The 16,691-nt window shown below is 35.9% G+C and overlaps 3 protein-coding genes across 4 annotated transcripts in view; all 3 read right to left on the reverse strand.

Moving 5' to 3' along the window:
- The window catches only part of LOC135071332 (uncharacterized), a 32,851-nt gene extending 22,934 nt beyond the window's left edge, over nt 1–9,917 (reverse strand). Inside the window, exons 1-13 of the mRNA XM_063965125.1 lie at nt 9,794–9,917; nt 9,564–9,695; nt 8,423–8,578; nt 8,121–8,225; nt 7,935–8,045; nt 7,425–7,562; nt 6,771–6,973; nt 6,080–6,194; nt 5,639–5,770; nt 5,099–5,362; nt 4,733–4,870; nt 547–681; nt 98–181 (exon numbers count right to left, since the gene is read on the reverse strand). Coding sequence (XP_063821195.1) covers nt 98–181; nt 547–681; nt 4,733–4,870; nt 5,099–5,362; nt 5,639–5,770; nt 6,080–6,194; nt 6,771–6,973; nt 7,425–7,562; nt 7,935–8,045; nt 8,121–8,225; nt 8,423–8,578; nt 9,564–9,695; nt 9,794–9,917 — 1,837 coding nt within the window. The remainder of the gene's footprint in view (nt 1–97; nt 182–546; nt 682–4,732; nt 4,871–5,098; nt 5,363–5,638; nt 5,771–6,079; nt 6,195–6,770; nt 6,974–7,424; nt 7,563–7,934; nt 8,046–8,120; nt 8,226–8,422; nt 8,579–9,563; nt 9,696–9,793) is intronic.
- Nucleotides 9,918–10,178: 261 nt separating this feature from the next.
- Nucleotides 10,179–12,014, reverse strand: LOC135071434 (uncharacterized). The gene is made up of 5 exons (XM_063965226.1): nt 11,823–12,014; nt 11,470–11,553; nt 11,290–11,379; nt 10,773–11,177; nt 10,179–10,462 (listed from the first exon to the last, which is right to left on the reverse strand). Exons 2-5 carry the CDS (start codon nt 11,549–11,551, stop codon nt 10,317–10,319), a joined length of 723 nt encoding a protein of 240 aa, XP_063821296.1. The 5' UTR covers nt 11,552–11,553; nt 11,823–12,014; the 3' UTR covers nt 10,179–10,316.
- A 288-nt stretch (nt 12,015–12,302) lies between these two features.
- On the reverse strand, nt 12,303–14,997 carry LOC135071435 (uncharacterized). 2 transcript variants are annotated; one of them, XM_063965227.1, is made up of 4 exons: nt 14,772–14,997; nt 14,017–14,337; nt 12,763–12,914; nt 12,303–12,420 (listed from the first exon to the last, which is right to left on the reverse strand). In XM_063965227.1, the coding sequence occupies exons 1-4, from the start codon at nt 14,794–14,796 to the stop codon at nt 12,397–12,399; spliced, it is 522 nt and encodes a 173-aa protein (XP_063821297.1). In that variant the 5' UTR covers nt 14,797–14,997; the 3' UTR covers nt 12,303–12,396. The 2 variants fall into 2 exon arrangements, with proteins under 2 accessions (XP_063821297.1, XP_063821298.1); XM_063965228.1 differs by having other exon boundaries at nt 14,017–14,271; nt 14,772–14,994.
- Nucleotides 14,998–16,691: the final 1,694 nt, after the last annotated feature.

Genomic DNA, 16,691 nt, shown 5'->3' on the forward strand with positions numbered 1-16,691 from the left:
TGTTCCCTACTTTTATCTCTGTGAATATGGCAAGAATGCAAAGTAACACGGTGTATAAGCGCGGGGTGAGAAAACTAATTTTAAAATTCTGACTTACCTGTTTCTCTGTACACAAGTGTCAGTGTCTGGACATCCACGTCCTCCCAGATGATAGAACTTTGAAGGTATTCGAGCATACGAACTGCAACACGACAAGCAAACAATTTACAAAAGTGTTTTAATCTTATCGATAAACATATCATCAAATGTGCTATATGCAGCACTAGCAAGTGAAAGGTCCTTACTCTAGAGTGGTACCACTCTAGTGCAATTACGAGTTTTCCTACCGCTTCAGCGCATAGGCGTCATTGTCTCAGTCACTAGCGAGTGAGACAGGACCTTACTGTACAGCGGCGTCAACTGGTGACGATAAACATGGTAGCATTATTCAATTCTTTCTTCCTAAAATGCCCATCTGCCTTCTATTTTTCATACTCTACATTACTTATTTCTGAAAGTCTTTGTCTGAAAACTGCTGTTACTAGATGTTATGATCCATTTTCTTACACTTTCCAAGTTTCGAATGTGACTTGGACCTGTTGGTCCATCTAGCGGCGGTTTTCTTCCAGACGTGGTTCCAGCGGTGCCTGCATATGCGAGTGATGGACAGGTGCTTGCGTAGAGAGTCGAAAGGTCTTGCAACTGTAAAATACAGCACACTTTTTTATATAAAGTTTGTAAAAATAGGTTTTTCTGAGAAAAATACAAAATACAGATTTGGGTACACAGGAAAAAAGAGGATTTACACGAGATGCGGATCTATTCGGGCAGTATTGTATGTAGTTGCAGGTATACTTACTACCTACGGTAAGGTTCAGAAAATTAAAGCATAACTTGATGCAGTTTAATTGGGTTATGGTACCCAATCAACCAATAGGTAGAAATACATATTTTTATGAGCTGTCAAAACGCACCAATCCCATTTATTGTGTAATACCTATTAGCAATTTTGTGTTATGACGTCACATTTCTGCAAACTCTAAGTTATCTATTTTATCTTGAAATTATTGGCTACTAGCTGACCCGGCGAACTTTGTTCCGCCTTAATGGCAATAAATAAGCAGACTTTTTTTAATTTCGAAAGGGATAAAAAGTATCCTATGTCCTTCTCCTGGCTCCAAACTACCTCCCTGACAATTTTCAGCTAAATCGGTTCAGCCGTTCTTGAGTTATAAGTGGAGTAACTAACACGACTTTCTTTTATATATATACAGGGTGGAAACGATAAGTGATCTCACTCGATTATTTCTAAACTATACAAGATATCGAAAAACTGGTTATGTATCCTGAAAGTGCTTCACGAGCTCTTTCAAACGGTATCAGTAATAGGTTACAGAATTAACTGGATCTCTTCGAAAATTCCATGTTTTCAGGCTCCATACTATATGTATGCCAGCCACACAATATTGGAAGTGTTAATTTTTTTTATTTAATAATAAACACTTAAATTGAACTCCAAATTGCATTGTTATTTAAAATTATTCATGAAAAACATTGGTTTTAGGTTTTACTTGCTATAATATTATCAAGACGTGAGTGCCATGACTATGGCAGTACTAAATGTATGGAAGCTGGAAACATTGAATTTTCGGATTGATCCAGTTTATTTTGTAACCTATTATTGGTACCGTTGGATAGAGCTCCTAAAGCACTTTCAGGATCAGTAACCAGGTTTTGGATATCTTGTATAGTTTTCAATATTATGTGATTTTACTAAATGTATGGAAGCTGGAAACATTGAATTTTCGGTTAGATCCAGTTTATTTGGTAACCTATTATTGGTACCGTTGGATAGAGCGCGTAAAGCACTTTCAGGATCAGTAACCAGTTTTTGGATATCTTTTATAGTTTAGAAATAATCGAGTGAGATCACTTATCGTTTCCACCCTGTAGATTGGTGTCAACTACCCAATAGTCTGTCACTACCCTTCAGTATTCGGTTCACTAATAACAGGGTCATGACCTGTGGCATTGTAGGTCACGACGTAAGATGAGTGAGGTCTGATTGTGATTGGCATTATAGTCTAAGATCCCGCTATACAAGGACCTTCACCGAGATGCTTATTTGATGAAACATATTTTATATTCAATTTAACATGTCAATAATTATATTGCTTAAGGGTTGCCTAATAAATTTCAGTCCAGGATATGATTAAATAATCATTCAAAAAAGTTTTATTTTTAAATATTTCATCGGTTTGATTATTAAACAAACTCCATACCAATCGAAAGTATGAAGCCCATAGAATATGCAAACGTTAGGTTGCCTATTCTTTTCCAGTCATAACTCTCGGGTTGCCAGGTATAAACAGGTAAATTGATAGAGCATTTTGCATCGGTCTGATAATTTAATCAAATATAAATGAAAATAAAGATTATTTCATTATGAACACGGTGGTATAGGGTTGCCTGCGAAAAATCAGTCCTGAATGACGGTTGTCGAATTTTGTAAAGTGAAATTAAAACTGAAAGGTGACATTTTTCGAGTAGTTGGCAACATTTGGGAAAGACGAGTTGTATGAGGCGTTTGTGTGTCTTGTCAAGAGGTGTCGCTTGGGTGAAGAAATTTCTCCAGTGTTGCCATGCTTTCGGAGATTTGGTCCAAAAATGTCGAAAGTGGAAATAACGACTTCCGGTCAAAAATTTGGATGACGCCTCCTGCAAAAGGGTCGTACAAATGACATTTGACCATTTTCATCTCGATCACCTGGCAACACTTGCAGCTATGGGGAAAAGCATTTTTTTTCGACATGGGTGTATTTAAAGTTAAGGACGGACAGAAGGAGATATGGCAGAAAAAAACCAAAAATGGGGTTTGGTCGGTTATACAACCCAGATTATGGGAAAAATCCGAAAATTCAGAAAATCAAGATGGCGACCGAGTGAGCGGTCATTTTGTAAAAAGTTTCAGATTTCTGATTTTTCAAATGCATTTTTTGGGCAGTTGGCAACATTTGGGAAACTCGAGTTGTATAGAGCGATTACGTAGTTTGCTAAGGAGTATCGTTTGGAAAAACAACATTTTCCAGTGTTGCCATACTTTGAAAGATTTGGTCAAAACATGTAAAAAATGGAAATAACGACTTTTGGTCCAAAATTTGGATGACGCCTCCTGCAAATAGGTCAAACTAATGACATTTGACTATTTTTATCTCGATTACCTGGCAACACTGGCAGTTACGGGGCCACAAAATTTTGGGACTTGGGTGGTTTTAAGGAATTGTTTCACGGGATTGGTTTAAGTTAGAAAAAAAGTAAAAATGGGTTTCGGCGCGGAAAATGGTCTAGATTAAGCGAAAAATGCAATAAGTATGGCAACACTGGAAAATGTTGTTTTTCCAAACGATACTCCTTAGCAAACTACGTAATCGCTCTATACAACTCGAGTTTCCCAAATGTTGCCAACTGCCCAAAAAATGCATTTGAAAAATCAGAAATCTGAAACTTTTTACAAAATGACCGCTCACTCGGTCGCCATCTTGATTTTCTGAATTTTCGGATTTTTCCCATAATTTGGGTCGTATAACCGACCAAACCCCATTTTTGGATATTTTCTGCCATATCTCCTTCTGTCCGTCCTTAACTTTAAAGACACCCATGTCGAAAAAAAATACTTTTCCCCATAGCTGCAAGTGTTGCCAGGTGATCGAGATGAAAATGGTCAAATGTCATTTGTACGACCCTTTTGCAGGAGGCGTCGACCAAATTTTTGACCGGAAGTCGTTATTTCCACTTTCGACATTTTTGGACCAAATCTCCGAAAGCATGGCAACACTGGAGAAATTTCTTCACCCAAGCGACACCTCTTGACAAGACACACAAACGCCTCATACAACTCGTCTTTCCCAAATGTTGCCAACTAGGTACTCGAAAAATGTCACCTTTCAGTTTTAATTTCACTTTACAAAATTCGACAACCGTCATTCAGGACTGATTTTTCGCAGGCAACCCTATACCACCGTGTTCATAATGAAATAATCTTTATTTTCATTTATATTTGATTAAATTATCAGACCGATGCAAAATGCTCTATCAATTTACCTGTTCATACCTGGCAACCCGAGAGTTATGACTGGAAAAGAATAGGCAACCTAACGTTTGCATATTCTATGGGCTTCATACTTTCGATTGGTATGGAGTTTGTTTAATAATCAAACCGATGAAATATTTAAAAATAAAACTTTTTTTAATGATTAATTAATCATATCCTGGACTGAAATTTATTAGGCAACCCTTAAGCAATATAATTATTGACATGTTAAATTGAATATAAAATATGTTTCATCAAAAAAGCATCTCGGTGAAGGTCGTTGTATAGCGGGATCTTATACTATTACATTTGCGATGATGGAAGGAATTTGTAGCATTACAATAATTCTCTTTTTTGTAAGGTGAGTTCACCTAAAGGTTCTATTCATGCCTTGCCAATCTCACAATTTTATTTATTTGGGTAAAATGTTACAGAAAAAAAAATGTTATATCAATACGAATGAACATGAAATTCGAAACATTTTATAAGCATCCTGAACAATATTAATAGGAAATTGTAATTGATAAATGTAATGTTCTGTTGTAATAGGATTTTCTTACTTAATGAGGAAGAAAATTTTCTGTCCAGAGGTCACAACCCTGGTATTAGGGGAAAAAATTAATCAAAAATGTTACTTGATTCTACCCTTTGTGAGAGGCTTACTTTTGTATCTATAGCTGGGGAACCGCCGGTATCTGGAGTGCTTCTTGCAGTACTTCCTGACGTCACCGTGGAGGGTCAGCGAGTTTCTCCTCCCGCAGAGGCGGCAGTACTTAAGTTTTTCACGGTGGATTTTACTATCTGTTGGAAACGTTTTTATATACTGAAATTACGTTTTTAAAACTATAAAATCCTTTATAAACGGTCATTTGATTTGATAACAATTCCACCTTCGGCCTGATTTTTTTTACTTTCTGTCAGGTGAGATGCAGGCCAAGGTAGCCAATGTAAAAAAAATGTTTGACGTTAATGAACCTAAATAGCTCTACCTATTCTGATCAGTGGTCATAACCCTAGAGTCAGATTTACCTGAATCAACAACTGAAGCCTTCACTCCGCTCTTATCCCCGCGACAGCCACAGAAGGAGTTCTGCAAGGTAGTGTTTTCAGACTCCTCGGACTTGATAAAGGTCATGCAGCTCTGCGACCTACAGGCGGGACACCAGGCGGTGGTGGCCTGGTCTTCGAGGTTGCAGTCGTCAACGTTCTCCAAGGTGTACTGGCTTGAGTAGTCGTCATGAATTTCTAAGTCAGTGCAAGCGAGGCTGCTAAGGGTTTTTGGGGATTCGATGCCTGTAAAAATATTGACTTATGTCGTTACAAAAAATGTACGAAATTAACTTACTCGCTGATAGTTTCAGAGCGCTTTCAAATTTAGGCGACTTTAGCAGCGCGACAAACGTGCTGCCGATAATTTCATACTATTTGACAGCGGATGCCTGCCTTCACATTATAAAAATGCCGCTGCTGCGTTGCTGTCGCGCTTCTTACGCCCTAATGTGAGGGCGGCCTTAGTTTTTTTCTAAACTTGTTCGGAACTCAAAAATTCAATACTAGTTTATTTGTTACCATCTCCTTCAAAGTTAGTCGTTTTTTGCAGAATCTCGGACGGACATTCCACGTACGAAGGAGCAAAGGCTTGCTTTTCATCTTTTGAGTCTGCCACCGTCATCGACGGAAATTGAAGGTTCTTGCTGAATTCTAGAAAATATATTTTGGGATTCAAACAGAATAAGGAACACGTCTCTTATTGCTTACGCATTAGGACATTTAATTGTAATGAAAAAGTATCATTATTCAAATTAAAATAGACAAACAACTTAATTTAGTGAAATATCTGGTGGTAAAGTTAATTTGGAACCACTAGTCAGAACCAGCTGATATTATGTTGTCCCGAAGTGATGATACGGTTAAGCTATATTTAGAACGTCTAAAAATGCTCCAAAAAGTTCCATGCTCCACTTTTTATTTATATCTATTTTCGTTCGATAAAAAATCTGAGAGCCTTACCAGATCTGCATATAACAATCGGTCCTAAGCCCTTGTCGACCTTGTTGACACTCCGGCCCGCGAAAACGGACCCCGTCGTCGTGTAATCTCGAGATGACCACGGTCGGCTGCTCCACTAAAGGCATGTCCTTTACTGTAATAAATAACACTATTTAATGGCTGAGGAAAGAAAAATACTGAAAGCTTTGCTGAAGAATTCCTTTGGGTTACAAAACTGTTTAATGTAGAGCCAAATATTCGTTTAAAGATTCTGCTGAACAGTCCAATAGGATAAACATGTATTTTGTGAAGTAATTTTGTTACTTGAAATTATTATTCAGCTATTAAAATTATTTCAAATGTATGAAAAAGTGTCACATTTAAATTAGCTTCGTGAAAGAAAACCGAGAAAAAACAAATGCGAATCGCAATTATAATAGGTTGAGGAAAAGAAAAAGAAAAATGTTTCAAAGTGGCCAGTTGTGCGTCCGTGGAGTTTGGACGTATGCAGCCTAAGCAACACATTTTATTAATGATGGTTTTGTTTAGTGCAATAAACATTCACGTTTTTAAAATTAACGCGACATAATTGAACTCTTTTTATAAATAATTCATCAAATGTACAAAGGTTAGACTGATGTAGTACCTAAATAATCTATTTCCTCATATTTCCCCAGGGCTCCAAATAAACTATCTTTTCATACAGACCTGCCGTATCGCTTGGCTCAAAGGCGGCGTTTTCAAAAGGCTCCCCAATGTTGTTTTCGTTGCTCGCTTCCCTCTCGCTGGGTTCTGTATACTCGCTGGTTTTGGCCAAACCTAAACAATAATTTTCATTGGACTGTTTCACATTTTCGTCGGATTTAGATTCAATATTAATCGCTCCGCGGCTGTGTGGGCTCATTGAGCGATAGCCTGGAATAACAAACAAACGGGCAGTTGAAATGAAACGAGTTGTCCAGATTGAGGGAGTTTGTGGTTTTTATTAATTGATCAACGCTTTTGTTGAGGGGAACACAACTTTGGAAACCGCGAAAGTGGATTTTATTGTTATTACTTTGATGAAGTATTTTATTTTGCATACTTATAAAATCGTGATTTAATTAAAATGTAATTAATCGATTCCACAATTTTTACTAGCGTAAAGTAACTACGGGTGTGACCCACAGATAAAACAAAAAAAAAATGTAAGTACTTATTTAAACTTGAATATTATGTTTCGATCTAAATTAATTTTCTAAAATTGACTCTTTCAAATTATAAAAATAACCTCGCATGGCTTTAAAAGTCCGAAATTGATGAAACGTAACACAACACCAATAAAAGCTTAAGATGTCCAGTTTAAAAGTTCTAAAAAAATTCTTACCAGATTCATTGTCTTTATTAGGGTACTCAAGTTCGCTTGAGAGCCAGTTGCTGATGTTGTCATTCGTCGTTTTATAAACGTTGGCGCCAAACACCACTTTGGGTTTTACGGTTTCGCCAAAACACGGCTTATTGATTTCTGAAAGGTTAAGAAATCAAAGTCAAATATTGCAAAGGAGATAATAAGTAACTTGAGTTTCAATCAAGAAAGCTAAAATTTATATTGATTTAAATTTTATTGTAAGAGTCGAGTAGTTCAAAATATGGGTCAATGTAAATGACCATACAATTATAAACACAACAGTAGCTTAGTTAAACAAAAATATTTACCGTTTCAGGTCTGTTAATAGAACGTGTAAGACTTTTATTTACCATGATAGTACAAGTTAGATTCGGGTAAAATAATCAGTGTCCTACATAATGCTAATTACCAATTTCCATTCCCAATCATTCAACAGCCGGTCTGATTAATTAGTCATACCAATCAATCACTAGGTTATTAAGTACTTACCGACATTAATTACACTTTGGGCAGTATCAGCGCTGTCAGTCGACGATCGCTGTGTATTCCTCGGATTGGACTCCAATGAATTCACTGGAGTATCTAATTCCATGAACCAATCTGGAATCATTGAATTGTTGTCCGTTTAGATTGATCAGAAATTCAAGTAATTGGCGAATAAATTGTTGAACTAACCGTAAAATCTATCTCCATCTATGATGATATTGTTGCGTCTGTAAATCTGGCCTAGGGTCGGAATCGGTCTTGATGTTGTAGGTATGTGTTCATCTTGGTGGAAGTCTATAAAGAAATTAATGAGGTCAAGAGCCGGTTATTAAATAGTAGCATTACAAAAAATGACCGATTTAGTCAATATAAGATCACAATTTATTAAACTTTCGCACAGCTAAATGTTTTCCCAGGGCTGTAAAAGACGCTCTTCTTACATCATTAGTCATTAGTTTTAGTTTTGAACATAATTAAAATAAATATTTTACCCGGAATATTGGGCACTTGAAGTCTCTGTATTCTTGGAGAGTCGCTTCCAAAGTAGCTGCTGTCTGGTCTGCTTGTATTGTGTTTTGGAGTTGGGCTCACTGAGCCAGTTTTACGCCTGGGTATGTGACTGGGCTTCGTCTTCTCTGGTTCACTCCCTATAAATTAACATGTTTTCTAAATAAAGGTGCTTTACAAAATATCAAAATAGTTATGTACAAATTAAAGAGCCATTATTTAAACATCTATTAGCATTAAATGAAAATTATATTCGTCCCCTACTTACGCCCCTGTAATAAAATTAAATTACGCCCCTAAAATAAAATAAAATAAAATTTAATTAAAAAAGCTAATCCTACCTTCTTGACTTTATCTATTCTTGGTTTCATGTAACTTACGTTACTCTATAAGAATACGAACAAAGTAAGAAACTTCTACACTCCCACACTATCACACACGTTAGTTACACCTTACACCTCACACCACCCACCCCACAACTCTCACTCACCACACACCACACGTTTAAATTATGTCTTTTCCAACATAATTAGTAAGAAAATAAACCTTATATTAATTCTTGCATTGCCATAATATAAATGTTAGTTTAGTTTAGAAGCATTCTTTCTATTGCGTTATTTTCGGTTTAAGAGGTGGAGACCTGGTGTCTTTTATTACAGGTTTTCTCAACCCATATCAAGCACCAGTCTTCACAATAAGTAATATTGTTTAAAAATGCGTTATATTGTTGGGACATGTAATTGAAAACTTACTTGTGAAGAAATTAATAAAGATTTATTTATTTATTTACTTAAAAGTAATAATTTCTCCGATTACGCAATAGTCTTTCAGAAATGGTAAGAATATTCTTTCAGAACAATTTAAAACTGGTTTTTAACTCACGAAAAGTACAGATTGTGCTATGGATTTAAATGTATGCGAACGATTTCGCAGCCAGAAGTTTGTAAAAAGTACCATTAAAGATTTTAGTCACTTACGTGGACTAGGTCTCCTCGTTCTTTGTGGCAAATGTTTTGGTTTACTTGGCCCTGCTATAGTATCTCCTTTAAAAAATAAATAATAACAAGATTTAATGCACGCAAACGTTTACAAAGAGAGCTTTCTTGGATGAAATGCGACGATTACCTGAATTGTCCAAATGTACAAAAGGTTTTGCAGCATTTTTGTCAACGTTTGAGTATAATGGCGCTTTCTTCACTCTCGGCAATTTGCTAACGCTTCGTTTCTTTTCGTGGTCAACGGTGTTTGATACAAAGGCTGAAAAAAACACGATTTTCATCATACTTTATCTATTCGGCTTTTCAGTCTTATAAATAACGAAATATCTTTAAAGTACTATAATGTTTTAAATATACCATTGTTTAGTTTGTCTTTAGAATTGACGCGATGTAATTTTAGTCGGTGACCGTATGCAACTATTAATTCAACTGGCCCATTCATTCCAGTTGTTCCAGGAGTCTTATCACTTGCAAGATCCATGAATTCTGAAAACCTAAAAAGACACGAGTGAAACAATTTATATTAATCTCCAAATAATATTTAGTGTTTCTTTACTTACTCAAAACAATGGTAATTACTGGTAGATTTGACTTAACAATTTAGTCCTAAAATCTGTAAAGTTGAATCTTGCAGAGAGCACACCACTTTTCGAACAGAATTCAGATTACCAACTTCACATACTCGACATTATTTTGTCACACCTTCACAGCTTAGGTTTTACATTAAGAATAACAAGATAAATATTTTTTTGCTTATTTAATTTTTACATTTAATTTTACTAAAAGCCTAAAACGTATTGTTTTCCATTTTGACATGTCAATTTGTCACAGTTTGAAATGTCAACCATGATGTTGTCTTCTTGTAAAATCTGCCAGTGTTTTATTCTTCTTCCATTGCCTCTGGTTGGTCATCGATTTGCACCGGTTTCTCGACTCGGAGAGAAGCTTTTCTTTCTGCTTGTATTTCTTCCAACTTCTTGATGAGATCTTCTTGAACACTGTCTACTATTTCCTTGAGGTTTTTAGCTGAAAAAAGAATAGCATGTAAACCTTTATCTCGATAATCCCAACTAATATTATAAATGCGAAAGTAACTCTGTCTGTCTGTCTGTCTGTCTGTTACGCTTTCCCGCTTAAACCTCGCAACCGATTTTGATGAAATTTGGCATAGAGATAGTTTGAGTCCCGGGAAAGAACATAGGATAGTTTTTATCCCGGTTTTTGAAACAGGGACGCGCGCGATAAAGTTTTTCTGTGACAGACAAAATTCCACGCGGGCGAAGCCGCGGGCGGAAAGCTAGTTTTAAATAAACTTTTGAGTATTGAGGTATCTTACCAGTTTTCTGATTGAACTCTTCAGCAATCAAGGAAATCTTTTTTAGAGTTCCAACATACTTCGTAATCTCATTTGCTACATCGTGGTCGCCGCCTGTATTTACAGCTGCATCTTCAGTAGGAACTCTTCTCCTTGCAGCTACTTTCAGCACATCACTACTAACGACCGGCATTTTCGGCATCTTGAAGGCTGGTTTATGATGTTCTTCTGATACTGGTACTGGTTCACTAGCAGCGGCAGTAGTGGCATTGACAATAGGAGCGGGAATGTCTAGTACATCATTTGGTAAAAGTTCAGGTGCAAATGTTTGCAATGTTTCAATTTTCATAGGCGACTCCTTCTTTTGTGGCGATTTTTTTGAGAATTTTATAGGCAAAGCATTTGTGATGCTGTCTATTATGGTTTCTGAAATAAGATTATCGCAGTAAAAGCTTTTGTATTTGTCAATAACCTACATTATTTTATCTCATCTCATCATAGCTTCGTTGCTGAAACAGAACATTCGTAAAACACTTACGCACTATATTTTTCGGTGATTCGGCTTCTTGCTTCTTTTTAGAAGCCAATTTTCTCGTGAGTTCTGCCAGAAACATCGAGCACGTTGGTCCTAAAACAATAACATTTCACTCGCAAACGGTTTTATTTACATTTTGTTCACGTGATTCTGTAGTGTTATTATAAGGTTTAATAATATTACCATCACTTTTACGTTTCTTTGTCGTCTTCGGCTTGGTAGCAGGCTTTTTATTTTTTGCTTTGTAACGAGCAGGTTTTTCCATACCTGTGAAAATGTGGATGTTGTATTATATGTTTATATTTTAATAAATAAATTACATCTTCTGACATCAAATTATTTATTTTAGCTATAGTGCCTCTAAATGAATCTAAATAACAAAATTAATGGTGTTCTTATGGCTTTAAAAATGTACTATTACCACTTGTGCTAAGTTATTACTTACACATTATTGCTATTGCTTTCGATAGGACCTTATCCGTGAATAAATAGAAATAGTAACAGAATAACTTATTTACAGAAATGATTGAAATTACCTTAGAAATATCTTATTACAAAGTAACTTATTCTCATCTTGAGGAAATAAATATTACCAACTTTTGGCAATAACTAAAAATAAATCGGTGCTCACAAATAGAAACGCCGGCCGTCCCACGCGTGGGACTTCCGAAAATAAAGGGAAAATTTACTAAAAAATCCCGAACTAAAAATTTCACCAAAAAATTGACACTGACAAATTTACTTTTATTTTTTAATTATTTATCTGTGAAATATTACCAAACTTTTTGTCTATTAAAAAGGTCATCAACCAAAAAGTTTATATAAGTTCATGCACATTGCACACTCCTATCATAAAAATAATAACGTTAACTTAACCGACCTTTTTATTTCAAACCTTAGCATTTTATGTAGAGGAGGAAAATAAAGAAGGTAGGGTCCTAGTATTAACTAGTAGAGCAATCTCTATAGATTAATTTGTTGGAACAACGTTGGTTAATAAATGAAAATCTTTTAATTAGCTATTAAACTGGTTTATTGAAAGTTATGTGTATGTAAAGTAAAATAAAGTTTAGCACTGTAGATGCGAGTTTGGTTGGATGATCAGTGTTTTCATTTCGGATTTGCTGTAGGTTTCTGAAAAAAAAAAAATGTTTTATTACTAATATTCGTAACAAACTATAGGCATCTTCAGGTTACCTACTGTCAAGATTCCTCAAAAAGTTTCAGATAACTGACATAATATGACGTCATAATTTGTAAACAGATAAGTCCCTTATTTTTTATCAGCAAGTGGTTGAACATCAACTACCTATAAATAATAATAAAGGTATAAATTATTATGCTGTATTGTCATAATTTCTAATCTACGGCACTATTAAAATATTTCTAGCAGTCTCGGTCCATTCAAGCAAGACAATAAACCTTTTATGTTAAAAAAGTTTATAAAATGTATAAATTCCGAGAACAGTCTCTCACCGTGACAGTAGTGGATGGTTCCCGCCTCGACGCCGAGCCCTGTGTCTGCTGCACGTTGGTCTGCTCCTGCGTCAGCTTGGGCGTCGGCCCGTGCTCCGACCTGGCCTGCACCAGCCCCGCCGCCGCCACTGGGTTGGCTGCGGCTTGGTTCTCTGCAGTAAAAGTAGGATTATTTAGTGGCGGGCTCAGGCCTGAAATATCCGTTTACCGAAAAAGTATTTTTCGCAAAATTTCTACTATTCAGAACGTGAGCACATCTTTTGCATAATGTCAGCTTCTCTAAATGTCAACTATTTAATTATCTGTCTCCAAGAATAAGTATTTGTACAATGTTCGCTTTCAGATTATAGAAATTATAGAAATGTAAACATTATGAATAGAAGACCTTAAGACTACACACATTTTAAATTGAAGACATTTCGATAAAGCTGACAAAATAGGAATGCATACATGATGAGTACGTAAACTTTTTAAGAATTGTACATGTTAGAGAAACAGATATTAAATTTTAGGACTGAGCCGAGTGGCGACCACGGACTGGAAGACCTATTACGACTATGGATTGCAGCACCTTATGATGTGCTTTAAAAGCGTATAATGGGAATGTTCTCGTCGTATCTTGAGTTTGTATTTCATATTGAATCAATTTCGGTAAAGGTTCGGCAAATTTAGAGGCACGTGTAACAGTTAATACGACCTAGAATGTGTAATATAAAAATTGTGGAGAGATATCGTAAATAGGCTTCAGGTATTAGGTATTTCATCATTTACCAAAATGTTTTTATTGAAGTTATGTCACAATACCGAGATAAATTAGAATGTGAATATTTGAAATTGGCAAAACTTTGTTGGTTTCTATACTACGGAAAATAAAAAATCATGGTTACCAATTCGAATAATATTCCCAAACGATAGACACGTGCCGCAGACAATAACGCGATTACTTGCCGCAGATATTCATCTCTCTGGAGATATTTTTGATCCCCCATTTTTAAATCAATGATTCCTTTCAATCCCATGAATGTAACCAATATATTTTATTATTAAGGTCTGTTTTTTTTCTTCTCACTGAATTTTCACGTCTCGGTGAGTTTATCGAGGTTATATTTATAGGAGGAACCGAATATTGGTTTACTTTGATCGAAATATTGTGTTTACTAACCAAAATATGATTTTGGTCCATTTGTTCCAAATAAGTCTCGGAAATGTGAGACTACAAAGATGCCTTTAATAAAAATATAGGTAAAAAGATACCTGTTAATCCATGGTAGCTCTCATGGGCGTCGTAGAACTCTTCTCTGCTGTGCTCTTCTAGACCAGTAGGAGGCACGGAACTTTCGGACACGCTGCTTGACGTGTCGCTAGCAGCTCCTTGGTTGGCCCCAGGCTGTCCCTTCTTCTTTCTGTGCTTCTTCACCTTGGCTTCGGGGGCCGGGTTCTCCGCTGCCGGGTCATCCTTCACCAGGTCGTGGAGCTCTAGCACGAACGGCTGGTGCGTCTCGAACACCCCTGTATTAGATGACGACGATGAATCTTCGGAATCGGTTAAACCGAGAAGGTCTTCGATAACCCCATCTATAAAACGTTGAAGAAAAATTGCATTTTCCATATAGGCGCATGCACTTCTTCTTGCGTATTCTTTGACCGCGAGCTCCGAGAGAAGAATTAGGATGACCGTTAGGATTGTGGTCATGGTGAAAGATTCTAGAGTTTCGCGCGGAAATTCTGTCTTCTTTGGTGTGGCTAATAAGAGATAATTTAGGGTTTCAACGAGGTTTTGTCTGTTGCGTCTCAGGCGGGATCTGCAACATGTCTCGTCACGCTCTAAGCGCCCTTCTACTACCAACCTTGACATAAAAATGCTACTCATAATGTTAGTGCCGTTTTACTTCATATTTTCAGAGAGCTCAAAGTTTTACATGATGCAGAATGTCGCATGTCCCCGCAATAGACAAAACATATGATCCAAATCTGATAGTAATTTGAGAAATAAAGTTAATTTTACTTACATTTATTTGGCTTACGGTTTTCCATCCTTGAAGTTTCTATTTAGTTTATTTCTTAAAAACAAATATAATTAACACAGTATGTTCACGTGGCCATGTTAAAACTATTTACCATTGAAAACAATGGTTATTGTTAATTATGAAACATTTTTGAAGATTTTAATTTGCTGCCGGCAGTTGCTTCGTCGAATTTTTACTTTGAAGTCTCTTTTGACGTTTATTTGAGTTTGGAACTAGAAAAATAAAGGAAAAAACAAATTATTTGCAATAAGGTTTTATATCAGAAAACTAAACATTCAAAACTTTTTGTTTTAATCTGAGATAATTTTTCAATAGGTTTATGAATAGGTTTACAAGTTGGATTCTCATCATATTAAACGATGGAAGGTTTCCTGTCCCATATAAATCCCAAGTTAAAACCCATTATATTTTCTTAACAAAGTAGAAGATAAACTTTAATGGCTAGTCCGTATATTTGCTTTGGTGAGTACCTACTTGGTGAAAGGGGGCGGAAATGATCGGTAAGGATATCTGTGGATCCACTACGGGTCATTTTTATGGCCTCCATAAATCGTGGACGACACGCCGACTGTTCTGTTACTTACTTGAGTGAAGTGGTAGATCTACAGTGTGCCTACCATGAGTTTACGTTAGGTGTGCTCGCTAGCGACTGCGTAAAAAAATGACATTTAAATGTATGACATATTGTGCAGCGCCCCTAGCGGCTACTTTCAAGAAATAAAATCTTCATAGAATCTTTTGACGTATTCGCTAGCGAGCTCACCTAACGTAAACTCATGGTAGGCACACAGATAAACGAGATAAAGAGAATGTGGTTTCTTTATGGATTTTCATAATACGATTTTGATCTTAGTTGCCCTCAAAATAGAGTTTTCTAACAACTTTGAAGATTACCTACTGCCAAAGACACAAACTGTCGAGTTTCTTCTCTAGTACGAATGTGATGAATATAAAATATTATTATGTAGAAGACATAAATGTATCTTAGGTATTAATTAGTAAACCTGTAACCGCTGGCATTGTATTCTGAACTGTGGTGCAGAAGTGAAAACTACTATTCTTGCAAACTTTACAGATTTAACAGCATAATATTTGTATAAACTTTGCTTAACAGCAGCCTTAAAAGTATCTTCGATATGAAGAGTGGTAAAAGAAAAACATTTATCAACTAATTTCCCCACAAACTTCTGGAGGGAATCTTCACAAAACGTGTCCTAACTGAGCGTAACACAATGTTAAATTGAATCCGGAAACTTTATCCTGGATTTGGTAACAATCTTATTTGGAACAGAGTAAGTTTGGGGTTTACTTATACAATAATGGTTTGTTGTAACTTCGACACTAGGAATACTGGTAGGTAATAGGTATGTGACTTGAAGCACAGAATACATAATAGTAGCAACAGAAATTGCACTCCCTTGATCAGGATCAGATGCCGACATTTTAACGGTAATAATAATAATGCAAAATTTCCAACGAACCTGGTGCATTCGAAATCGCACCTTACTACTACGCTCACAAGAGCGCAATTTTTTTGTGATCAGAATTGATCTACCTCGCAGCTCAAGCGTCAGGGTTGTTTAAGCAAAGTAAAATAAATAAAAACTTAATTTTGAGAAGCAATTATTGTATTTACGATTAGTAAACGTTAATCTAGTGGTGTTTGTATTTCGTACCATCTCCAAAGTACCTATTAATAAACTTCAGTGTTGCGATAATTCGAAATTGGACAAACAGTTTTAAAAGGTGTAGTGTCGGAAAATAGACACGGTGAAGTAAAGTTAATGTTTTATTAGCTAAAATAATGTTTTTGCTATAGCTTTTTGCCATAAGTATTTCAAATTTATTTTAAAAAATGCTGTTATTTTTAATTATTTAAATTACTACAGTTAATTATTATTT

This window comes from Ostrinia nubilalis, chromosome 4 (assembly GCF_963855985.1).
Source record: "Ostrinia nubilalis chromosome 4, ilOstNubi1.1, whole genome shotgun sequence".
Lineage (NCBI taxonomy): Eukaryota > Metazoa > Arthropoda > Insecta > Lepidoptera > Crambidae > Ostrinia > Ostrinia nubilalis.